At 36.3% G+C, this 27,111-nt stretch overlaps 1 protein-coding gene across 2 annotated transcripts in view; it reads left to right on the plus strand.

The window, feature by feature from the left end:
- Positions 1-27,111, plus strand: part of EFL1 (elongation factor like GTPase 1) — a 278,731-nt gene that overhangs the window by 229,337 nt on the left and 22,283 nt on the right. The window contains exons 19-20 of one of the 2 annotated variants that reach the window (XR_460442.3): positions 3,117-3,301; positions 23,522-23,717. Coding sequence is in view for 1 of the 2 variants with exons in the window: in XM_001362562.4 (XP_001362599.1) it covers positions 3,117-3,301 (185 nt within the window). In the remaining variant the exon portion in view is untranslated. The remainder of the gene's footprint in view (positions 1-3,116; positions 3,302-23,521; positions 23,718-27,111) is intronic. The other variant, XM_001362562.4, reaches the window with a different exon arrangement.

The following is a 27,111-nucleotide window of genomic DNA, read 5'->3' on the forward strand; positions in this document are numbered from 1 at the left end:
GAGATGGGAGGTCCTGTGTTCAAATGTGGCCTTAGATATTTCCTAGGTGTGTGACCCTGGGCAAGTCACTCAACCTCATTGCCTAGCCTTTACTGCTCTTCTGCCTTAGAATCAACACATAGTGATGATTCCAAGATGGAAGGTAAGGTGTTTTTTTTTTTTTATATAATAATTATTATTATAGGGGATGATTTTCTAGGAAGGGACACAGAAAGGGGAAATCTAGGTGACATTAAAACAAAATAGAAAATTAATGAGAAATATGTAAGACAAGAAAGACATTAGAATTAAGAAGATAGGTTAGGGAAAGCTTCCTGTAGAAGATGAGATTTTATCTGGGATTTAAAGTAAGCCATGGGAGTCAGTAAATAGAGAAGGAGGGGAGCATTCTAAGCATGGAGGACAACCAGAGAAAAGACCTAGAACCAAGAGATAGAATGCCTTATTCAAGGAACAGCAAGAAAGCTGGTGTTACTATATCATACTGTGTGGCAGAGAGTAAGATACAAGAAGATGAGGAAAATAGTAGAGGTCCAGGTTGTGAAGGGCTTTGGACACAAGAAGAGAATTTTATATTTGATCCTAGAGATAATAGGTAGCCCCTGGAATTTAATAAGTTAAAGGGTGTAGCATGGCTGGATGTGGACTTTAGGAAAAGCACTTTAGTGACAGAATGGAGGATGGATTGTAGTGGGGCAGCCCCCCAGCATGTCATTGCAGTAATCCAGGTGTAAGGAGAGGTGGCAGCATAGGCGAAAAGAAGGGAGCACAGCCTAGAGTTGCTGCAAAGGTGGCATTGATATGACTTGACAACAGATTGGATGGGGTGGGAGGTGAGAGAGTGAAGAGCTGAGGATGACTCCTGGATTACCTGCAGAACTGGGAGGATGATATCACCCTGTATAGTAATAAGGGAGACAGGCTATGGAGGAGACTTTAGGGGAAAGGTAATAAATTTTGTATTGGATGTGTTGAGTTTTAAGTAAGTCTGCTAAAAATCTGATTTGATAAGGGGGCTAAAGGCTCAAGGGAAGAGGACAATATAGAGTTGAATTGGTTTAGCAAAGGCTCAAGATGGGGAAAATAAAGAGTATCTAGTGTAGAAGACATGGCCTGGGAGAGGATTGAAAGGTCAAGAGAGTGGAGGTCACATAACTCTGTGTAAGGGAAGGCAGAGAGAGAGGTAGAAAATCAGTAGATTACGATCAGATAAGGAGATTTCGGAATTCTTGAACTTGGAAGTAATACATTTGTAGATTGCAAGATCAAGGGTAGGACTATCTTTGTGTGTGGCTGAGGTAGGATAGAAGAGTGGGTCATAGGAAGTGAATAATTAGGAGGTTAATAGAACTAGAAATAAATTAGATAAGATGGGTCCTGTTGCAAAAGACCTTGCTAGAAAAAGTAATTGGACTTCATAGTTTGAAGCATAGGAGATTTCTTAATTAGGGGAGTGATTTGATGAAAATGTGTTTTATGAAAATATTTCTGTCAGTAGAAGAAGCTAGAGGTTAGGACACTAGTTAGATCAGAAACAACGAGGGTGGCTTAACTCAAGGATAGTTTCAGAAAGGATAGAAAGATAGAAGCAATGGACTGGGCCTGGGAAAAGTCAAAGATGATTCCAAGAATTCTTCTCTGAGTTATGGAAAGAACAGTATTAATACTGACAAGAGTTGGAAATTTGAGAGATGAAACTAGATTTATGGGGAAGATAAATTCAATTTTGGACATATTAATTTTGAGGTGAAGATGGGATATCCAAATGAAAATGACTTGGCAATAGAAGGGTTTGGAAATCACATCAGAGCTGCAGTCTTGGTTATATTTTATAGTTAAAGGATAAGCAGAGAGAAAAAAAGAAAGCATCTGAAATCTTTTGGAATTGTAGAAGGAAAACAGGGTTGGTATGATAGGTGACCCAAGAAGCAACAAAGGAGAAAGTTTCAAAAAGGAAGGCTGTGGTCAATGGTTTTAACTGCCACAAAGAAATGAAGTAGAATTAGGATCTAGAAAAAAACTATGTTGGCAATTGACAGACTTGGCAATTAGAGAGTCATTAGCAAACTTCAAAAGAGCATTTTCTGTAGTGTTGGGAATAGAACATAGGTTTTGGGGAGGTGAATATGGAATAAGTTAATATCTTTGATAAGCTTTTTGGTTGGGGAAAAACTAAAAGGGGCAATAGGATCCAAAGAAATAATTTCTTAGAGGGATATTGCCTGAATATATTTGAAAAGTAAGAAGGCGGCATTAAAACCAGGAAAATGGAAGATGTTGAAGAGATTAATGAAAAGTGAATAGTAAGGTCCTTGAGGGATCATACACTCTTAACATGTTATTCATTATTATCTTCGTGGATTATTTATCTCTCCTTTATTTCTCTTAATCCTTTCTATTATTCTCTTTTAGTAATTTCAGGAATATCACCACCAGGGGGCAGGAACAGGAGGCGAGGCTAGCTAGCCTGTTTTGTTCTTTGTTGCCAATTCTCGTAAAAAAAATTATACAGGAGACCAAGATTGAAAAATTGGCCCAAATTATTGTTTAGGACTGTGTATGGATTTCAGTTATCCATACTCTTTACTATGGATAATCAGAATTAACTACCCTTCTAGGATAAAAATATGCTGTCTGCAAACATACCCATGTATGTGAAAATGTTCCTTGTTTCCTGAGTGTATGAAGTAATGGTAATGAATAATAAAATATTTTGCCAAGAACACTTGATTATTTGACAAGAGTTGTTAGGGGACATGAAATAAATTGCAAAGTGTCAGTTTTCAAGAGCTAATATTCTCTCATTCTCATAGTTTTTAGAAGAGTAGGTTAAAGAAAAATATATAAATAAATGTGTCCCTTTTTTCTTTGGCTTAGAAAGGAGTATACACCAGATGCTTCCAGTAACTAGAACAATGTGGATAATATTCCAAAACTAGTAGAGGCAAGTTATTGCTATAAAGGCCTTTCCGAAGATATAAACCATAGAAGATAACATTCAACAAAGCTATTCATTAGGGCAGATCATTCTAGGGGACATTCATAAAGTACATATTTCTTTGTGGCTAAAAACTTATGTTGGGTTCAGCAAGTTAATAAGACTTGCAATTTTACAGGTCGGGTCTATGCTGTCTTGTCAAAGAGAGAAGGTCGAGTGTTGCAGGAAGAAATGAAAGAAGGGACGGACATGTTCATTATCAAGGCTGTGCTTCCAGTAGCTGAAAGCTTCGGATTTGCTGATGAAATAAGAAAGAGGACAAGTGGCCTTGCTAGTCCACAGCTGGTGTTCAGCCATTGGGAGGTAACAACAAGATTGATTAATATTTATTGTATCTCTTTGGGGGCTGAGTTTTTCTATAGAGGTGCCATTTGAGGGGATGAAGGATATTTCTTTGCTAAAACAGGCGTTTTTTTTGTTTTTTTTTTAACAACCCTCTCTATTTTAGAATCAATTCTGTATATTGGCTCCAAGACAGAAGAGCAGTCAGGGCTAGATAATGGGTATTGGGTAACTTGCTCAGGGTCACAGTTAGGAAGTATCTGAAGCCACGTCTGGACTCAGGACCTCCCCACCTCTGGGTCTGGCTCTCAGTCCCCTGAACTACCTAGATGCCCCCCAGTTTATTTTCTAATAAGCCAAATGGCAATATGCTTTGGTCACATAGAACTTCATAATATATAACATGTTTTCACTTTACCTCATTAAAAGTTACCTCACATGTTTCTGTGATAATATAAATTGACATTTCTGTGTAAGTTCTATGTTATTACTTGTTATTTTTCTAGTTATACTACATTATTATTATTAGAAAACTTTCCAAAAATCAAATTAAAATCCTCAAGCTACAGAAGAATCCACCTCTTTTTCACTGGAGGTGATTTTTAGAATCACAGAAGGAAAGTCTAGTTTATTGAAAGAATTGGCTGATAACTGAGAACCAACTTTTTAAAAATTAAATATGGTTTCAAGGAACTTCTCTTCATGAAAAGAGGATATTTTTAGCATTTAACCAATAAATGAAAAAAGTTTTTAAAAAAATTAATTCTCTGAGAAGGAATAGCTAAAATAAATAGAATGGCCTCCATACTTGACTTTTTTTCTATTCTGTTGGGCTAATATCTGATTTTTAACATGAAAGGATCTTGGATTTTAGCCCTTTGTTCTTAGAATATAACATCATCAAGGGAATCTAAGGACAAAAATAGGCCACAAAAATTACTGTATTTGTAACTAGCAAAGCAACAGGTCTTAATGTTGAAAAAAAAGAAAAATAGCATTTTTTAAATTCTTTTTATTTTAAAAAAAAATGGGTGTTTATTTGGATTTTTATTTATCCAGGAGTAAAAAGCCAAAATGAAACTTTTTCCCCCCAAAAAAGAATGGTATTTTAATGTTAACAATAAAAATCACATATTCCCAATTCATATTTAACAACTTCCTCATAGAAGTACTCTTGGACTCTGTAAGGTCATGCTTATAAAGCTAAACTCCAAAAAGTTATGGCATGCTAGAAAGGCTATAACAATTATGGTCTGTGGACCTGTCCACTGTTAAATTTATGGTTGGACTGAATATTTAATTGGTGGTTGCTAGGGATTTAATTTCAAAATCCCAAACAAATTACTAAAAATAGTTTATTTTTACAATAGAGGGAAGATATTAAAGAAGAGAGAAAAGGGGGGGGGGGGGAAGCTCTGGCTTCCTCTGAACCAGTTAGAAATTCTAAGGCACCAGTCAGGGGAAAGGAGTCTCAAGTTGATGGGCATTTCTTGAAGGTTCACACTTCCAGAAAGGGCAAGGAAGGAAGTCAGCCTTTATGCTCACCATGGTTCCTGTCTAAAAGAAAAGCAGTCTGAGGTCTCCTGCACGAGCTCCTCCAGGGGTCCAGTTCCACAGTCAAGTGTCTTCACTCCAAGTCCAAGTGACTTCCAGTCCAACTCTGAGTGACTGATGATCTTCACTCCAAGCCTGAGTGACTGATTAATCTCTTGTGTCTCTGTTTCCACTATTTAAAGACCTTTTTTCTCTTTTGTCACCTCCCCTAAATTTTATGTCTACTAATCACAGCAGATGCTTTTCTCCAGGACTGCCCATTCTTTCACACATGGGTTAAAGACCTCCCACTCAATGTATGAAATGGGTGTTCATACCTTTTTGTTGTTAAAGTGGGTAGATCTACTTTAAGTACTGGGTTTACACTTTGGGGATTAAAATCTAAAAATAGATAGGGGATTGCAATTTAATCTTCACAATCAAGGAAGAGGTAAGTACCTTCACTGTTACAATCAGGGGAGAGCCAAATCCAATCTTCACACTACCTTCCCTTGAAGAGGCTCATTATATTAGTTTGACCACTCCTGATGAAATCTTTGGTTTGACAGTGCATGAAACAAAACAAGCAATGCAAAATGGTGCCCATTCCTATGTAGCCATCTTTTGTTTCAGCAGTCGTGGTGATGGAATGGCATAAAAAAGGACAGAGGATTATACTGGAAAAGATGACAAAAGACAAAAATGGTAAATGTTAGAGAGCATGTGAGAAGACAAACACATTAATGCATCACTAGTTAGAGCTGTGATTTGGTCCCACCACTCTGGAAAACAATTTATAATTATACTTTTTAAAAAAAACTGGGACAGGTGGGTGACTTAGTGGGTTGAGAGCAAGACCTAGAGATGGGAGGTCCTGGTTTCAAATTGGCCTTAGACACTTCCTCGCTGTGTTATGTCAAAGAATCCACTTAGTCACAAGTGCCTAGCCTTACTAAATCTTATGAAACCTTTCCTGCTTAATGTCACTGCTAAGCATATACTTATATTCCAAGGAGGCCAGAGACAGAGGGCAAGGTTGGTATAAATATATGAGAATATTTATAGCAGCACTTTTATGCAATAGCAAAATACTTGAAAAAAATGGATGCCAATATTTGAGGGATGATTGAGTAAATTATGACCCATGAATGTATTATGCCATAAGGAAAGATAAGTATAAAGAATTTAGATAAACTTGGAAAGGCTAATATGAACAAATTCACAGCAAAATAAGTAGATATATTGTCTTTCAGAAAATAGATGATAAATTTATAAGTTTCTAGTGGTAAGTCTACCTGCTTAGAAAAAAACACATTCTAATTTTCAGCAAGTCATACCTGCTTTAGGAGACTTGATGCCTCTCATTATTTAAAGAGAAAAGTGGAAAGTTACTGACTTGTGATTGAAAAGAGAGAACCACAGGCTGCAACTGATATAAATATAAGCCTATGCTACTATAATATCCCTCCTTTTTCTCCTATACCACAAAAAGTAGCTCCTCTTAGAAAAAGAGTATTAGAGAAAAGGTGCTTTCTTTTTCTCTTCTTTACCATCTCTGTACAGTCCTACCTCTGGTGGTTGAGTGAGGAAGAGATTGAAATAGCATATACCAATTTTATTTTGTTTTATTTAAAACCCACCTTCCATCTTAGAATCAGTACTAAGTATTGGTTTGAAGGGAGAAGAGTGGTAAGAGCTAGGCCAATGACGGCGAGTCTTTTAGAGGCTAAGTGCCCAAACTGCAAACTGCGTGGAGAACAGAAGGGTTATAGCCTGGCCCTGCATCCTTCTGGATTCATAGTAATGAACTCTGTGCTGGGGTGATGGCATATGTGCCCACAGAGAGGGTTCTGAGTGTCCCCCTCTGGCATATGTACTATAGGTTCACCAATAAGGGGCTAGCTATTGAGGTTAAATGATTGCCCAGAGTTACACAGCTAGGAAGTGTCTGAAGCCATATTTAGGACTGCCTGACTCTCATCCAATGAAGCTGCCCCAATAGGGGCAATACTTGTAGTATGGGAGTGGGAGATATTACAACCATAGAAAGCTCTGGAGCTGGCAAAAGCAAATGAAAGCATTTTGATTTTTCAGTTGACATCCTTAAAATGTATACCAGCCGTGGGAAGGATTTGAATGCAAGTTAAAGATGAAAGGTGATAAAGCATTCCAGCTAGCTGGCGCATAATACCAAGATCAGATTTAGATGTTTGTTTTTAATAGAGGCAGATTTCATTTTATGTTGAATTGTCTCACTAGGTGCAACTCAGATGATTCCAATTTAGATGACAATAGCAAAAGTATTATATAGTTGGGAAAGTTGGACCCAGGCTTTCTTTTCTCCATCAGGCCAAATCAGTCTTGTATAACTTCTTTATGGCCTCCTTTATCTGATGATTATTGATATTAATGTTTACAGTGAAGACTAGGGTTTTGAACTCTGTGAAACTTGCTGACCACATAGTGATCTTGATCTTCCTAGGAGTACTTTTCCCAAACTGCTTGGTCTGCTTGTGAAATAAAAGTGTCTTGGGTCTCCATAAGGTGGGGGATGTTTGGATTTCTTATTTTTTGTGTTTAGGGTCAGCCTTCAACACTAACTTTTTGGACTTCAAGACTTTTGATTTCCTTTCTATATGGGAGAAAATGGCTTTCTTTTTTGCCTCGGCACCATATTAAGGGGGAAATTAGATAAAACTTTAAGGAAAAATTCCTAACAGAGATAGTTCAAAGTGGATTGGATTCTCTTGGGATAAAGTGAGGTCCCCCCCAGTGGTCCTAAAGCAAAGGCTGATGATCAACTTGTACTTTTTCTGGTATGAATTAGACTAGATAGCCATTGAAGTCCCTTCTAGCTTTGAAAATCTGTGATTCTATAAATGATAATAGATCAAAATCATTATTTTCCACAATAATGGAAAAGATTCCAGATGAAATGTGTAGAATTTTTTTTTCAAATATTATTCTATATGTATATCTTTGTGTGCTGTTAGTACCTTAGATTGTATGCTACTTGAGGACAGGGACTGTCTTTAGCCTTTCTTTCTGCCTCCAGGGAGTACCACAGTTCTTGTCACATACGTTGCTTGATAAATGCTGGTTGATTGACTATTTTGTTCAAACTATTTTAATAAAGATTTACATTTTTATCTCCATCAAGTACACCAATCTTAGACTAAGCCATCAGTGTGATACAGTGGAAAGGTTCTCATTCTCTTAAAAAAACCAAATGTGAGGTTAGGCTTTGCCATGCAAAAGCTATAGTTTCTTGGCTGAATCACTTGGCCTCTCTATGGACAAATTCTCTGATTTCAGAATGAAGTGATTGTGATAGACTTTTAAAGTCCCTTCTGGCTCTGAAAATTTGTGCCTGGTTGTATGAGCCTATTGTTGACACTTTTAACCATAACATCTGCAGCAGTGCCACCTTATTATATAGTTCACCCTAATTGCGACCAAGTATCTGAGAGGAAATAAAATGGTGCTAGAGTGCTGAACTCAGCCATATTATAGAGATGATGGCATTTGTCCCACTTATGTTACCTATGACAGATATGGGGGGGGGGGGGCTATTTTAGGATTGATTAGTAATGATTTTTTATCTAATGGGTTTTTTGTCTTTGATTTTATCACCTCCAGTCGATGAACAAAAGCAGAAAGGGAATATTAGGGTTTAGTTATTGATTTCTAAAACATATTATGCTTTGATTTTGATAGCTCCCATGGTGTGTAGAGTCCTGCATTAGTGCTCTGAGATACATAAAAATATAAGAATTTGGAGTGGAAGCATTGGGAATCTGCATGAGAGTAAAGAATATGTTCTTTAAAAAAAAATTAGTACAGCTATAGAAAGTATTGAGAGATGAAAACAGAAAAAAATATTGTAAGTAAATAACTTTATCTTTATTTTCCCCAATAAAAGAATAATTAGAGTTGTGTTCCCCTTTTAAAATTAAGAGTGAGAGTCATAAAAGCTAATTCACTAAACACAGCACACAATTTACAATATGCTTCATTTCCATAGTCTGTATATATAATTAAGGAAACAAGCAAAGTAGAGGGAAATTAAGATGGAAAGGGAAACTTAAAAAGTGGAGAAAACATGGAAAGGAAGGTGAAGGAGAGCTATCAGAGAAAAAGAGGGTGTGAAAGAGAGAATGCAAAAGGGGTTGGAGGGGACAGGAAACAGAGGAAAGAGGGAAAATGTTAGAGTGGGGGAAAACAGCATATGCCTTCCTGGCCACCTATCACTCCTGTAATTTCTCTTGATGCCTCAAAGGAGTTTCTTTTCTAAAATGAAAAATAATGGCACCAACCCCACAGAGCTGCTATGGGAATCAAATGAGATAACATGAGAAATGCTTTACAAATCTTAAAGCTCTGTGCAAATGCAAACAATTATCATTCTCATCATCATCATCAATTCCAATCCTTCCTTTCCCATCAAGATGCTTTATTCCAAATCTTTCTCCCCAGGGTTCTAAATAATAAGCATATATGCACCATAGGAGCCCCACTCCCCCTTTATCAAGAGAAAACATATTGCTCATTTTTTATATATCCCACCCTCTGGGTAAACGTAGATGACTACTACAAAGTAAGGATTTTATTTTCAAGTTAATATCTAGCTCATGTTTCTTGTGACATTCTATTGAGGTTGTTTTCCCTTGAGTCCAGCTCCCTTTTTTTTCCCCCAGATGGTTTCTTTGAGCAAGGAGGCTGATGTTCAAGAAATCCCCTTCAGGGGTCCTTGGGCCATCATGGATTCTACCTGCCCCTGCTGTAGCTTTCATTGGCTTCAAACAGTTGGATAAAAACTTTTAAAATTTGGTTTGGCTATCAAGAACCGTTGAAAATTTCTTTCTCAAACACAAATGCCCAACTGATATCGAGGCTATTTGTCTTTGTCATATACACACCTACCACCAGAATAACAAGAGTGACAACTTTAACTTACTATATTCCCTGGGATCAGTGGCTTATTTTAAGTCTGAAACAGACCGTATAAAATTACTAGGGAAATGGCAGTAGCAATTCAAATGAACTCCAGCAAGTACTAATGGAAAAAGGTAGGTTTTACCTAAAGCCTTAAAGGCTGGTACGTTCTATCCAATCAAAAGGGGAAGAATGTTCAGAGATTCATTATCTCTTTTTCTGTCTGTTGTTTGTAAACAATTTTTCTGCTTTCTATATTGCTAGATACACCAGTAGGGCTACTTAAAGAATGGCACAGGACTCAGGATGAAATATGCTATCCACTTAGAATGCATATTGAGATTTTTTGGACATAGGAAATGCAGGAATTTGTTATCTTAGCTATATATGTTTGTAATGGGGGAATTGTTTTTCCTTCTTTCTCAATAAGGATAGAGGGAAAGTAGATTTTCATTGGAAAAATAAAATTCAATTTTTTTTAAAGACTAAAAAATAAACGATAGACATCAGTTTCCAGTATTGGAGACTGTCACATAAACTTCTGTATTTCTTTAGCTCTGCTATAGATTTCTGTATCACTTGGGTTCAAATTCCTGTGTATCTTTAGGCAAGGCAGCCTTTCTCTGCTCCTCATCTAGATAATGAAGGAATTAGAGTAAAGGACATTTGAGTTCTCTTCCTGCTCTGACTAATCTAACCTAATCTCTTTATATGTATGTATTTGAAGTCTGACAGAACTCATGTCATAGCATGATTCATAAATATATCCTGTGCAATAAGGGCAGCTATTGATAGACAATAGAATGCTGGATTTGAAGTCAAGAAGACACGAGTTCAAATCTTGCCATAGATAGCATGATGTGGCCCTGAGCAAGTCACCATTAAGTGACTCCTGAAGTTTTAATTTCCTCTTCTGTAAGTGGGGATACTAATAGCACCAACTTGAAAGGGTTGTTATGAAGACCAAGTGAGATAACATGATGCAGTGCTTCGCAAACCTTAAAGTGCTATACAAATGTTGTTATTATTTAATGGGTTCTTTTGTTTCTTCTAAATGTACCTCTCAAGATTTTAGCCTGTAGCACTGGTATTCTAGAATTTGATAAAATAATCCATTTTACCCCATTGAAGTAAGATTTTTTTGATATGTAAAAATTAAATTTAAATCTCAATAATAAAAATATTATATTTTAGGAGATTTATTAATGATCATTAGAAATCAATGAATAAAGAGGATATAAAATAAAGACCACATGCCCATGGCTGATTAGCCCATTTAAAATCCCTGTGCTTAGCTTACCACCACCACCATGCTGGCTGCAAGCCCAAGAAAAAGGCCCAAGAGGACCACTCACTCGCTAATATCCTCTGTCTACAGGAAGTACACAATGGCAGGAAGTCAGTGGACTCCCAGGAAATGTAGTTCTTTTTTAGTGTAACAGTTTTTCAATTATACATTCCCCCTTTGAGATCCGTGGAAGACTAGTCTCTCCAATGGATCTTGTAAACATAACCAACTTTGAAATTACAGTAACTTGGGGATAAAAGGAAAAGAGAACAAAACCAATGATTGCTAGGCCCATTGACAAAAAGTCATTTATGGGTCAGTCCCCTTTGGCATAAGAGTATACATACAAAACAAATTTGTTTAACTCCACACAGTTCAAATCACCAGATCCCAAAGTTCACTATGGATCTTCTGGTGCAGTGTGTGGTCTGTGGAGGCGTCTTCATGGTGCCTTCTCCAAACAGTTCACTTTCTGGATTTGGAGAGGTAGCATGTTTCTTAACCTAAAATTATTCTCAAAAAGAATTTAAATTTTGCAATTTAGAATAATAATAATAATAATAATAATAATACATCCCCTCCCCCCAAAGAAGATGTTGAAAAACACAGGGATCACTTAGGAATGCATGGCTGATTTATGCGGTATGTGAATTAATTGGCAAGAAAAATCAAAAACATCAAAAAAAATTTAAATAAAAGAGAAAAAAATTCTAAGTAAAAGAAAATAAACCTTTAATAGGTCCTTGAATCGGGACCCAATTAAAGTGATTTCTGTCCCACAAGTCTATAGGACAAAATGCAGTAATACTTCACTTACCTATTTGCAGCCAAGACTACAGAAAGTTACCATATTATAAGAGAGAAAACAGGACTAGATTTTTGTGTGATAGGGAAGTGTCATTCCCTGGTCTGATTTTTCATCATTCTCAGGGATAGGGGGAACCAGGATGATAGCCTACCTTCAGTACTTGTCTGTGAGTATTTCACAGAGTGTGGATACAAGATGTCCTACGTCTTAACATATGTCAAGTGTCAAAATCTCAAGTCTCTCACTAGGTTCAAGTCCTTTTGTATTAGCTTAAAGTTCATCGTCCTACCTGGATTGTTTTGCTCCTTTTTAACCTTGTGAGGTGAGGTCTCCCTTTTCATCTAAGATACTGTTAATTTGGCTTTCTTCTTTCCTTTTTTTTTATTAGATTGACCGTTACTTTGTCTATTTTGTTTGTTTTTTCAAAATACCAGCTTCTAGTTTTATTTATTAGTTCAAAAGTTCTTTCACTTTCAAATTTAAATAATTTCTCCCTTAATTTTTAGGATCTCTAATTTAGTTTTCTTCTGAAGATTTTTAATTTGTTCCCTTTCAAGTTTTTGATTTGCATGTCCAATTCATTGATCTCTGCCCTCCCTAATTTGTTAATATATGAACTCAAGGACATAAATTTTCCCCTGAGTACTGCTTTGGCTGCATCCCATAGATTTTGAAAGGCTGTCTCATCATTGTCATTTTCTTCAATGAAATTATTAATTGTTTCTATGATTTGTTCTCTAACTGATTTTGGAGAATCATTATTTAAGTTCCAATAAATTTTTGAATTGCCTCTTCATGTACCCATATTGATTATTATTTTTATTGCTTTATGATCTGAAAAGTTTGCATTTATTATTTTTGCTTTTCTGCATTTGTTTGCCATGTTCTTATACCCTAGTACATGCTCAATCTTTGTGAATGTACCATGTGCTGCTGAAAAGAAGCTGTATTCTTTTTTGTCCCTATTTATTTTTCTCCATATATCCATGAACTCTAATTTTTCTAAGATTTCATTCACATCTCTTACCTCTTTCTTATTTATTTTTTTATTTGATTTATCTAAATTTGATAGTGTTAGGTTCAGGTCTCCCAGTAGTATAGTTTTACTATCTGTTTCCTCCTCAAGTCCACTAGTTTCTCTTTTAGAAATTTGGATGCTATGCCATTTGGTGCATACATGTTGATTACTAATATTTCCTCATTGTCTATACTTCCTTTTATCAGGACGTAGTTACCTTCCCTATCCCTTTTAATCAGATCTGTTTTTACTTTGGCTTTGTCAGATATCATGATTGCAACTCCTGCCTTCCTTCTATCAGTTGAGGCTCAATAGGTTTTGCTCCAACCTTTAATTCTAACTTTATGACTGTCTACCCAACTCAGGTGTGTTTCTTGTAGACAACATATGGTAGGATTTTGGATTCTAATCCACTGTGCTATTTGTTTTCATTTTATGGGTGAGTTCATACCAATCATGTTCAAAGTTATGATTGTCACTTGTGGGTTCCCCAGCATGTTGATATCCTCTCCTAGTTCTGCCCTTTCTCCTTTTTCTATATCCTTTTAAACCAGTGGTTTGCTTTTAATCAATCCCCTTAATCCCCTCCCTTGAAATGCTGCCCTTTCTTGCTCCTCCCCTTTTGTTCCCTTCTTATTTTTTTAGGGTCTATTAAGTTCCCCCTCTATTTCCCTCCCTTTTTTGTACTCCCTCCGCTCCCTTAGTTTTCCCTTCTCACTTTCCCTGTAAGATAAGATAGAATTCAAGACCCCAATGGATCTCTTCCCTCTCAGAATTGATTTCACTGAGAATAAGTGTAAGTATTACCTATTAGCACTCTCTTCCTCTCCTTTTTATAAGAGTATTTTTCCCCTCCCTTTCCCATGCGTATCTTTGTGTGATAAAGATTATCCTATTTATTTTATTTCTTCAAGTATCTCTTGGTGCCATCTTCAATTTCCCCTCTCCCTTTTTCTTTTTTTGCATATCATCTTATAGCACTTATTACCCCAATCTCTTCCTGTGAATGATTCTTCTAATTACTATAATAGTGAATATAATTTTGAGAGTTTCAAATAACATTTCCCCCATACATTAATATAAATAATTTGATTTTATTGTAGCTCTTAAAGAAGAAAGTTTGAATAAAAAACCATTTTCCCCCTTTTCTCTCTCTTTCTTATTTACCTTTTTATGTTTCTGTTGATCTTTGTGTTTGGATATCAAACTTTCCACTTAGTTCTGGTCTTTTCTTTACAAATACTTGGAAATCTTCTATTTTGTTGAATGCCCATACTTTCCCCTCAAAGTATATAGTCAGTTTTGATACATAGGTGATCCTTGGTTGAAGACCCAATTCTCTTGCCTTTCTGAATATTATATTCTAAGCCTTGAGGTCCTTTAGTGTGGAAGTTGCCAGATCTTGTATAATCCTGATTGGTGCTCCTTGATATCTGAATTGTCTCTTTTTGGCTTCTTGTAAAAGTTTCTCCTTAGCTTAGAAGCTCTAGAATTTGGCAGTTACATTCCTGGGAGTTGTCTTTTGAGTATTTAGTGTAGAGGGTATTCAATGTCTATTTTGCCCCCTTGTTTGAGAAAATCAGGGCAGTTTTCTTGGATAATTTCTTCTTGTAGTATGATGTCAAGATTTCTGTTTATTTCTGGGTTTTCAGGTAGACCAGTGATTCTCAAATTGTCTCTTTTGCTGGTTTCCTGATCCATCATCTTCTCAGTGAGATATTTTATTTTCTTCTACTTTATCAGTCTTTTGACTATGCTTTATTAATTCTTAATGTTTTGCAAGATCATTGGTTTCCAGTTGCACAATTCTGGTCCTTAAGGCCTGGTTTTCTGTTTTAATCTTTTGATTTTCTGCTATAATCTTTTGAATTTCCTTTTCAGTTTGGTCTTTCCTGCTTTTTGTGGCTTCCAGCTGTTTCTCCAATTGGGACTTCTTGTCCTTTAAACTGTTATTTTCTCATTGAACTATTTCCCACTTTTCTTGCCAGAAGGCTTCCATCTTTTTAATAAGCTTCAATTTAAATTCTTCAAGAGCTTATGGGCAATTTCTAGTTTGGGGGGAAGGTTTTGGTGCATTTATTTTAATTTCCTCTTCTATTTTCTCTGTAGCCTAGGTTTTTCCTCTGTAAAAATTTTCCTGGGTCAGTCCCTTCTTCCTGTTTTTCTTGCTGGAGAAAGGTTGTTGTTCCTGGGCACTATTTGCCATCACTGTGGAGGTTTTTCCTTGCCTTTTTAGTCAGAAATCTAAGTGAGATGGGCAGGCTCTCTGTGTATGGAGTTAAGGAGCAATGATTTTCCCTAAGGCAAGCTCTCGAATCTATGCAGCTTCTGCTGTTTGCTGCCCTTCTCTGTGCTATCTTCCCGCGAGCACCCACGGTCTGCACTCTTAAGCCTGCTGGGGTTTCAAATATAACTGCTCTCAGGGGCAGGTCTCTGATGGTCTTAGTCAGCTGCCAAGGACCTAAATGTGCCCTTCACTCACTCTAGAGGTGCCCTTTGCTCACTCACTGATTCTGGCGTGCGCTGACTCTGACTCTGGCTCCATAGGTGGGGTGGGGGAGGGTAGATCAGCTCACGTTTTTGTGGGAGCTTTTTCACCCCCTTATAGTGTGGCAGTGCCCAAATTCCACGTGCCTTCATTACTGAGCCCTACTGTAGAGTCCCTTTGTTCATATGAATTTGGGTTTTTTGGTCTTTTAAGGTAGTCTATATCGGTAGGTGCTGAGGAGAGGAAGCACTCTGTGTCTAGACTGCCACCATGTTTACCAGGAAGCCCCATAATTTTTTTTAAAGAACAATGGCATCATTTTTATAGTCTAAAAATTTGGGGGCATGTATTAATATTATAGCAAATATATATATTTTAACTTATATTGCTGCAAAATAAAAAAAGTTAAAGAAAATCTCAGTACTGGTGACATGAGCTTCAAATACAAAAAGGAGAGAAAAAATAAAACTGAAATAGTATATTGCACATGCAAGTAAAAACAATAATAAAAGAGTTTTAAAGATTAAAAATCTATAGCTTATAATCATTGACACACTGTCAGCAAGAGAAAGGTAAAATACATAGGTTTCTCACCAAAAATGAGATCCATTTCCTTTTCAAACTTGCCCATGATCCACTAACAGTTTTTTCTAAAGAACAGTGTTACAAGTAATGTACATCCATAAAGTTATCAAAATCCACCCAAAATAGCCCACTTAAATGATAATCGCAAACAAACCCAATATCATTAGGATTCACATGAGTCTGCTGTGTGACATTTAAAACTAATGGGAACTTGTCACAAGTTTTTCAGGTGTAGTAATGTTTCAACCTTGGTTGAGATATATTTAAAAATCTATTACTCTGCCATCATTACAAAAATGTGGCAGAGGAGTCGAGAAGAAACCAATCCTCTCTATTGTTGATGTTGGATCTAAAAAAATGTCACCAAGAATCTAGATCATTCTTGTGAAAGGGTAAAATAAGCAGACAAGTTACAAATGAGAGATGCTCCCTCTTGGGAGCCATCCAGGGGTACCATGTCCTGGGATCAACTTCCCAGCTCCTTTGGTATGAGACTGTTATTTCCCATTCATTCACATTTTTTACAAATGTGGGAGGTGGGGATTATAATAGTGCTTCAGTTCAGCTACAAAAATGGACTCTTTATCTCTTGTTACAAATAACTCAGAGGCAGGCAAAATGATCGATCAGAGTTGTTGAAAAAAAAATTAAAGATCATGTCTAAAGACCCCTTAAAATCAATTTATGATATTTAGCTCATTAAATTTTTCAAAGCAAGTTGAGTCCATTCATCATCTATATGACAATTAACAAATGGAAAAATTGCTGTTTATGGGCTTTTATAATATATATTGTTCAATATATTTATAGGGGAAAAATAACAGAATATATCTAATAGTTAAAACATGGTAGATTAAAATGATTCAGTGTAACAGAATAGTATTGAATACATTAGTATATGAACTTAAAACAACAAAATTAAATCTTAAAGCAGACAATCAGCAAAATACAATAAGATACAGCGACTTAAATTAAAAACATGGAGTCTGAAGGGGCTTAAAATTTCCACCTCCAGTCTCCTTAAAGTTCCTTTCTCTATCCATCCAGATTCCTTTTGTCAGAACTGTGGTATTTCCCATAGCGAGGGAGAACCTGGGTTTGAGGAATCTCAAATTGGATGAATCTTAGAGACTGGGCAGACCCAAGTGGCAAAGGGTTGTAGGAAGATGAGTTTTCTTCCCTGAATATTAGGCAAGATAAGTGAAAGGATTAGCGCACTCATGAAAAAACATACAAAAGCTGAAAGCTGTTTGAAATAGGTAATGCATTGCTTTTTCATAGAATGAGCCATGCTTGTAATTTACTTCCTGTTTTGAAGAGTAACTTCCTTCTTCCCTTTCCCCCATGGTAATTTGCTAGTTTCCCTAGCCACGTGGAGAGGGAGTTAGGAGGCTAATCATTGCCTAAAGAAAAGACACCCCAGTTTTTACCAGCTAGTTTGTGATTCTGAAGACACAGCTGCAGTAACCAGCAATCCAACAAGACTGGGGCTGGGGCTGGGGCTGGGCTAGGGCCAGAGATTAGGAGTAGGAGCAGGCAGTATCAGAATCTGCAATGCCAGAGGCAGCAGCAAGAAACAGAGGAACATGGGCTCAAGCAGATGGACAAGAGATGTGGTTTATCTCTTCTTCACCAAGAGTCCCCCAGCTAAAAATAGCCTGGCCAGTAGGGAGGGCAACCAGGCAAAAAACTGAGAAAGAAAAAAGCAGGAGCTCCAAAGAGAGGGTGGGTGAAAAGCTAGTATATGGATATTTAACTACAGTGGCATCTCTCACTCCCCTCCCCAGGCTCCTTTCATATTAGTGGACAGTTAGCAAAGCAAGTCATTGAATGCATCCCAGAGTTTATATATTTTATAACTAATGCTCTCTGTAGATTGTTTACTCCCATCTCAGGGCTTCTGAGAGGAGGTGTGTGGAGATTGAGGTAGAACCATACAGTTTATGAGAGAGTGAGAATTTGGTTTAACTTTTAAAAATGTAATAAAATGGACAATAAATTGACCATTGTATTTTCTTATTCCATCCATTTATAATTCTGGATTATACTTGTTTCCAAAATGAATTTTTTTAAAAGATAAATGTTCACTATTATCAAATAAAGCAACTCATGGTAGCATTGTATTTCTTGCTGGTTACAAAAAGCAGACTGTAAAGATAAACCAAAAGAGACAAATCCAAATTTTATAGAAAATTGGAGTAGGTATACTCTGCCGGTATTGAAATATCTCAAGTTGATCCTCCCCATTATTAAGTTACATCTGAGACTGCCTGCAGGATTATGATACCATTTTCTTTTGGCTGAATAAAATGTCCTATGAAACATATAAAAAAGATAAAATGTTTCTTGTATCATTCCTCTGTAGGCTAAAGTCAGAGCCTCCAGATTAAAGAGAAAGTCAGTTGTGGGAGGCTTAGAATTTTCTTCATAAAACAATCAAGACACGTGGAAATGTTTTTGGTATCATTTTCTGGTTACACCAATAACTGCATACAGCTTCATTGTAACTTTTTAAGATTGCTTTATTTATTGTGGATGGTCAGAACCTTTTGTCTTATCTAAACAATATTAGTCACAAAGAACAGTACTTTGTGATGACTGAGATATTTCCCGCATGGCCCATATGTAAATAATTTACTCATGTTATTTAAATAAAACTTGCTCTGCATGATTGAGGATTAAAGTTATATGGTAGCTTCATTCCTCCTGTTGATTCAGATGAAGTTTTTCATTATTCACAGTAGCAGATGAAAGGATGGGTGGTATAATAGGTAGGTAGTTGTTCCCAAAGCTAGAAAGACTTGGGTTCAAATCCTGATTCTGACATGAACTGGTTATGGAACTCTTAACCACTCAGTTCTCTAAGGCACTTCCAGGACTGAGTTGCTGAGGAAGTGCTGACATAAATTAGTAAAAACAGTTTTCTTTTCCAGGCATTCCCTAAAATGACATTAAGAGCACAGATCCATTTATCCTTTAACAATAATGAGTAAGCATCTTTTACCCAACTGAAGGGTTCCAGAGACCACAAAAGTTGAGAATCACTGATCTCTGAAGTATTATATTTTAAGAAGGTTTGAAAAACCAACCAAAAAAAATTTACTAATTTTTTTCCTTCATTCTCACTAATACTTCGCCATTCTTCTTTCCCAAATCTCCATATGCACACATCTAGCCTCCTTTGTAACAAAAAGAAACCTTAAGGAAAAATACACTGGCATATTAACCTTATCTGTCAGTGTATAGCACTCCATAACTATAGCCTACTGTCTCTCCATCAAAAGGAGAAAAATATACTTAATCAGTATATAAAGATTGGTCATTATATTGATCTGAATTCTTCATCTTTTAATATTTTATTTACATTATTGGGGATCTTACATATTATTGTCTTCATTCTGTCTTCTTCCCTTTGTATCAATTCCTGTCAGTCTTCCTAATAGGTTACTCTGTATTCTTCCTGTATAGTATTTCTTAAGATTTAAAATCTTTCATTGCATTCACATATTTGTGAACATTTGTTCAGCCATTTCCCAGACAATGTCCACTCACTTTCCAGTTTCATGTTACTACAAAAAGTGTTGCTATAATTATTGTGGTATATATGGGACCTTTTCCTTCTGCCTTTAATCTCTTTATAGTTTATGTACTTTAGTGGGACTATTCATTTTTCAAGTAAATTTTACTAAGGTGAATCATAAAATCACAAGATTTAGAGCTAAAAGGGACCTTAGGAATCACTCAATCTAAACTCCTAATTTTACTGGTGAGGAAATTTGAGGTCCAGAGTTGTTAAATAATTTGTTCAAAGTCACACGGATGATAAATGGCAAAATAGGGATACTCACCCAGGACCACTGACTCCAGATCCTATATTTCCCCTTATTCTGCAGTGTTTCTAGGGGTGTCTTAATGGAGAAGAATCCAAACAACCTTTTCTCCCCCTTTTGAGTATATTTAGCACTCTAACAAGAGAAGAAACCCTATTGAGGATTTTCTTTTAACCAATAATAGATACATCTATTATAACTACAGTTTATATAATGATAACTGATGTTTTGGATAGTAACCAAGATACTGAGATTCTAAAATGCCTTCTGAAAGATGGTTAAACTTTCAATTAAAATTTCAATTTTTTGAAAATTGTTGATCTGCATGCAGTTAATAGTAATTTTGTACTAATCACAATATCTTATTCTTCATCAGCTGAAAAATAATCTCCTACAGCTCTGTTTAAATTCAAACATAACTGATGTTCTGATAATCATAATACTTCAAATCAAAGAACAGAAAGCATGCTGAAATTTTGAGTGTCTTCATTCTACTTTTATATAACCACAAACATAATCTGGAAAAGTATCTTATAAATCATAGAACTCTAGTCTTATTCCCTTCATTTTACAGGTGAGGAAATTGAAAAATGGGAAGTTTAATCAAACAAACTTTATATTAACTCCCTTGCCATTTGGCAAGCATTGGGTTAGGTGCTTGGAAAAGAGACAAAAAGTGAATTAGCCACTGCCCTTAAGGAATTTATATTCTGGTGGAGGAGACAACATGGGCCTCTGTAGGCATGTTCAAAGCATATAAGAAAGTACCAATAAGACATATAAAGCATATATAGGGTGTAATAAGAGCCAAGGATCTTAGTTCTCAGCCACCTAGACTGAGCTAGCTTTTCCTGTGACTCTTCCCTCCAGATAGTTTGATTTTTTTCCTTACAAAATATTAAAACTGCATCAATTTATACAAGCCTATTTCTCTTTCATTAAATCATTTATTTTCTAATCACATTCACATATCACAATTTATTTAGCCATTCCTTGAGTGATTGGCATCCCAGTTTCCAGTTTTTTGCTCCCACCAAAATAGCTCCTGTGAATATTTTTGTATATATTAAGGTCTTTTCCTATTTCTTTGAGTAAAAGTTAGCAATGGTACACTTGGGTCAAAGGTCACATAATTTTTAGCAAATTTTTCTGTATAATTCCAAACTGCTTTCCCAAATAGTCATACCTTGAGATTTAATTGGCCCAGGAAAATAAAGCTAGAAATATTGACATAGTTTCCTGATGGCCTAAATACAAACACAACACATCAGGAATTATGAGCTGCTCTCTCAGTCTCCACATGCTTCTTACCAGTGCAGCATTATGGCAAGTGGAGAATCAGGGAAGCTGTGCCCAAATAAATTATTGCTTTGTCTTTGCTTAATATCCTTTTTTACTATGATTAAGTAAACCTTTTGTTATTGCTAAATCTAGGATTGCTAACCTTTTTTGTGCATGTCATGGTAGTCTAGTTAAGGCCATGGTCCTCTTCTCAGAATAATTTTAAATGCATAAAAGTAAATGCTAGATTTCATTTAGAAGTTAATGAAAATGAAGTTATAATTTTTCTCCCATCCAAATCAAAAGAACCCCTAAAATCTAAGAATATATCAGTGTCAGTCTCATTTTCTAATTTGAACCTCCAGACCAGACCAGTTCTGGTCTACAACACAAGGTAATATTGGGGGAATCAGGAAAAGCTTCATGCAAAAGGAGTTGATTGAGTTGAATCTTGAAGGAAACCAGGAACTGGAAGGATTGCATTCCAAGATTGAAGGTGAGGGGATGTAGAGAGACAGTACAAAGACATTGAGACAAGAGATGACATGTTAATATTTGAGTAACTAAATTGTCAAATACTGCATAGAGCCTAAGAAGATTGAAGATTGAGTAAAGGCCATTAGATTGAGCAATTAAGAGGCCATTGGCAAATTTTGAGGGAGCAATATCAGTTGAGTGATGGAGTCAAAAAACATTACATAATTTTTTGTTTTTGGTTGTTGTTGGTTTTTATTTTTTAAGAGAGTACAAGGAGTAGAACACCTAGTAGGATACTTTTTTTAAGCTATTTAACTAAAAAATTGAGAAAAGATATAAGATGATACCTGGATGGTGAATCTATTGAGAGATTTTTAAAAATAGATAAGATATAGGTGTGTTTTTAGACAGCAAGAAAGAAGAATCTGAAGGTTAGAGGGATGATAATAGTGGAGACAATCTGCTGGAGAAGACAGGATGGGATGGAAAAGAGAAGGGTGGAGAGAGAGAGAATATAACAAACATGTATAGTCAAGCAAAACAAATTCATTAGCTGTATACAAAAATATCTATAATCCCCTTCTGTGCTGTAAATCTCTCACCTCTGACAGAAGGTAGATTGTATATTTCATCATCAGTCTCTGGAATCATGAATGGCCATTGCATTGCCATAATTCTTAGAGCTTTCAAAGGTTTTCATTTTTACAGATGAAAACATAAATTGTTCTGGTTCTACTTCATTCTGCATCAATTTATATAAGTCTATTTCTCTTTCATTAAATCATTTATTTGCTAATTTCTTACAGTACAGCAATACTCCATCACGTTCATATACCACAATTTAGCCATTCTTCAATTGATAAGCATCTCTTTAATTTTCAGTTTTTTGTCACCACAAAAATAACTGCTGTAAATATTTTTGTACATATAAAGTCTTTCATAGTTCTTTTATTACTTTGAATATTGGTTAGCAATGGCACAGCTAGGTCAAAGGTCATGTATTGTTTAGCAACTTTTCCTATATAATTCCAAATTGCTTTCTAGAGTGGTCATACCCATTCATGGTCTCACCAAAGGTTCATCAATGTGCTTATTATTTCCCCACCATCCCTTCAACATCTTATCACTCTCTTTTGAGTCATTTTTACCAATCAGATATGAGCTGGAATCTCAGAATTACTTTTACTTGTCCTTCTACATTTTAAGTAATTTAAGCATTTTTTTTTCATATGCCTCTAGTAGCTTAGATTTCTTCCTTTGAGAAGTCCTGTTCACACTTGAGACTATTTATCAATTAGGGAATGACTTTTTGAATGACTTCCTTAAATATCTTGGAAATGAGGTCTTTCTCATAGAAACTTGTAGCAAAGATTATCTTCCCACCCCCCAGGTAATTATTTCCCTTTCAATCTGGATTTATTTGTGAAGAATTAAAAAAAAATCTTTTTCTAATGAAAGTTATCTAATTTCTGTGATCTTTTTCGCTTGTTAGTCATGAGCTTTTCTCATATCTAATTATCTAATAGGTAATTTCCCCCATATTCCTCTAATTTGTTTATGATATGATCTTTTATACCTAAGTTGCTGGTGTCTTTGGAACTTATCTTGCTATATATATATATAGTGTGGAGTATGGGTCTAACTCTGATTTACTACAGGGATAATCCATATCCCTGAAAAGGTATAGGGACAGTGCTATGGTAGGCTTGAGAAGAGAAGAAAAGACTTGGAACAGCTACTCTCCTAAAGGAAAAAGAGAGAAAATTGAACAGAGGTCCTTACTTCCTTAAATTTAGGTAGCATAAATATGTATTGTATATGTGAAGTGAGTGAAAGTAAAGAGCTAGAGTGTAGATAACTGGATTGCAGAATTCCTATCACCCTGTTCAGCAGCAGCAGAGTAGAAAGTTAAGTCTAACGCACAATTATGCAGTTGAATAATGGCTAAGCTTGCAATTGTCTATTCAGTTTCTCCTCTTCTCCTCATCCCATTTTCAGAATGAAGCATACCACCGTTCAGTCAACAGGCATTTATTGTTACTACATGCAGGCATTATGCTCTAAGCATACGAATATAAAGAAAGAAATTGTCCTTGCCTACAATGAGCTTACATCCTACTAAGCGAGATGATAGGAACATATCATATACAAGTATACACAGAACAAATACAAGAGGAATAAATACAGAATACAGGTGGGTGCAATTTAAGTGGCTTCAGCATCTGCCCTGGGCACTCTTCTCCTCCTCTTCCTCTAGACTGTTTCAGTTGGTGATCTCATCAGCTCTCATAGATTGAATTATCATCTCTGCCGATAATTCAATCTCAAATCTACTTATTCAGTACTCCAGTATTGTATCTCTATTAGATGTCTTGAACTAGATACAGACATCTTAAGCTCAACATATCCAAAATTGAACTCAGAATATTTTCCCCCCAAACCCTCTTCACTTCCAAACTTCCCTTTTTCTGCTGAGGATACCACCATCTTGATAGTCCCCTAGACTGTTAACATAGGTGCCATCTTGGACTCTTCACTATCTCTTACCCCATAACCCCCATATATCCAGTCTGTTGCTAAGGTCTGCTTATTTCACCTTTACAAATCTCCCCAATGCTCCCCCCTTCTCTCCTGATTCTGCTACCATTCTGGTGCATTCCTAACCTGGTGAAATGGGCTGCTTGTTATTCTCCCTTCCATAAGTCTTCACCCCCTCGCCAGTCTGTCCTCCACTCAGTGTCCAAAATGATTTTCCTAAGGTGTCCATCTGATGGTGTCATCCCCTGTTCTAAACTCCAGTAACAATCAGTCACTTGTGTTATTTTGATTTTTAGGAAAGGAAGAATGAAGGTTGTACACAAGGGAAGAATCACATATAAATAAAATGAATTTATTAACAAAGAAGGGAAAAGTAAGGGAGGATAAGGGGAAGGGGTTGCACCTGACTTATCCCAGTTATTAAACCCACTATCTAACAACCCTAAACTAAATACCTAAGTTTCCTAAAGGTAAGTCCAACAGGGAACCAGATTTCTCACACACAGAGTCCTTGGTGAGTCAGGTCCAGCTGAATCCTCAGATGTCCCAAGAAAGAGAGATTCCTCTAAGTTTCCACTCTGTCCACCAGAGGGAGTAGAGAATTTCCTCTCACCTTTGTTTGATGGTATTCAAAGAGACTGCTTACAAGCTTCCAGAGGAGATCAGATCTTTACTTTTCAGCCTTCACTTTCAGCTCCAGACTGACAGATGGAAACCTGCTCCTTTCAACAGCTTAAAATCCTGACCCATTGGTTCTTGGCCTGTCAATCATACTCTTGCTACTTTTGCCTTCCCTTGCTACACTTGCCAGGAGAAAGTATAAAACCCTATTTGGCATTCACATTTCTTCTTAACCTGTCTTCCCTCCACACCCTTCCAGCCTTTTTACACCATATATGCCTCCTCCCCTTATACTCTGCAGTGCAGTGACACTGTTCTTGGAACCAAACATTGTATCTCTCAACCTCTAGGCATTTTCACTGACTACCCGCCATGCCTGGAATGCTCTCTCTCCTTCTCTCAGCTTCCCTGACTTCCTTCAAGTCCCAGCTAAATCACTTTCTACAGAAAGCTTTTCCTAATATCTTAATTCTAGAATCTTTCCTCTGCTGATCAGTTTCTACTTATCCTATTCATAGCTTGTTTGTACCAAGTGTGTTTTCTTCCCCCATTAGACTGTAAGCTCCTCACAGGAACTGTCTTTTGCCTTTCTTTGTATTCCTCTCAGGATATTACCTGATCAATAGTAGCTGTTTAGTAAATGCTTACTGATAAAGTGATTTATACCACACCTTTTATGAGGTTTCTTTTATTCAGTCATTTTTGAGGACTTTTAAGTGGTGTTTCTGATTTCCAGTATTGAGAGTGTAAGTTTCTGTACCCAGAACCCAAATCATGAAATATTTGGGATCACGCATACCCTAAGAGTTCAACTAGATCCAGACTCCTCATTTAACCAGGGAGGGAACTGAATTAACCAGGATGGCACCATGAACTAGTGATGGAACAGGAACTTGAAGCCAGATCTCTTGATTCCCCTGGCCAGTTCATCTTCTCTTTATTGAGCACCTCTTGCACTATTTCCTTAGACAGTCATTGGCTTAGTGAAACAGAAATTATCCCTGTATTTCCAAGCAAAGGTTACTGTGAACAAGCTCTACAGGTACTGCCAGGCCACTGCCAAGCTAGGATTAGCTTCCTTCTAATAACTGAGCATCCAGAGTGTTCTATATAAAAGGCATGTGATAGATTTTCTTAAACCAAACTTAATACTTACTAGCTATGTGACCCTGGGAAAGTTACTTAACCTCTGTTTGCATTATTTTTCTCAACTAAATGGGGATAATAATAGCATGTACCTTCTAGAGTTGTTGTGAAGATCAAAATGTCATACTATCTATAAAGCCCTTAGCTATCGTACTTGGCGAATAAAGCACAGTGAATAGAATGCCTGGCCTGGAGTCAAGAGGACCTGAGTGTAAATGTTGCCTCAGATACTTCCTAGCTGTGTGACCCTGGGCAAGACTTAACCCTGACTGCCTCACCTTTGCTATTCTTCTGACTTATGTACAGAATCAGGATACAAAATCAGGAAGTAAGGGCTTTATAAATAAATGGATTATATAAATAAATGCTAACTATTATTACTATTATTAATCCTGCCACAAGAGTGTTGACTCTCTTTAGTCACCTGAGAAGTTGTGTTCTTATTCCAGGGATGATGTCATTATTTAAAATTTATTTAGAAAATTTTCCTTTGAGGAATTGACTTTGGAATCAATAGCACATTCTTTTGAATGTCCTTTATAGTGAATCACCTTTTAATCCTTAAGAGAGGACTTGATTTCTGGAATCACCCAGAAGTTGGTTTGAGCTAATTCCAATGAATAAAGTTGGTAAGCCAACACAATATAATAATTTGGAATAAGAAACAAGGTATTGAAACATTTTCTTGGTGGCCTAAAAGCATGCTCTATTCTGAAAAGTACTCCAAAAAAAGTTTTGAACTATAATAGCCTCAATGGCCTAATTTTATATATTTGGATATTTAAGTTCTGTTATGCTTGCTTAAAACAAAAATATAATCATGGCTTTATAGACACACCTCATTCTTAGAAATAATAAAATTGATTTTAAAGGGAAGAAATTGCTGTTAAAACTTCATACCATTTCTAAGTTAGTGAAGTCCTAGAGGAGACAGAAGGAAACTAGACCAGGGCATGCAGTACAGATTTAGCCTTAATGAGGAAGAGTATCACCTCTTTTTCTGTAACTAGAGGACAGGAAGAGAAATTGGGCAGCAGTTCTGGGAAGCTGTATGGAATAGAGGAAGAGGAATCAGAGGGGAGTAATCTTAGTGAGGTATAGAGGTAGAAAAAAGACTTGTTTGTGAGTAGAGGAGTACTGGAGCCTAAGGAAAACATTTGGAATAATCATGTTGGAGAATGAGACAGGATCAACAAGGGGAATAGGAATGAAGTATGTTGAAACAACCTTTTAAAGGTAAAGTTAAAGAGAATAAGCTCTCTATTTGCAAGCAATGTCACACC

The sequence above is a fragment of the Monodelphis domestica genome, chromosome 1 (genome assembly GCF_027887165.1).
Source record: "Monodelphis domestica isolate mMonDom1 chromosome 1, mMonDom1.pri, whole genome shotgun sequence".
Taxonomy (NCBI): Eukaryota; Metazoa; Chordata; class Mammalia; order Didelphimorphia; family Didelphidae; genus Monodelphis; species Monodelphis domestica.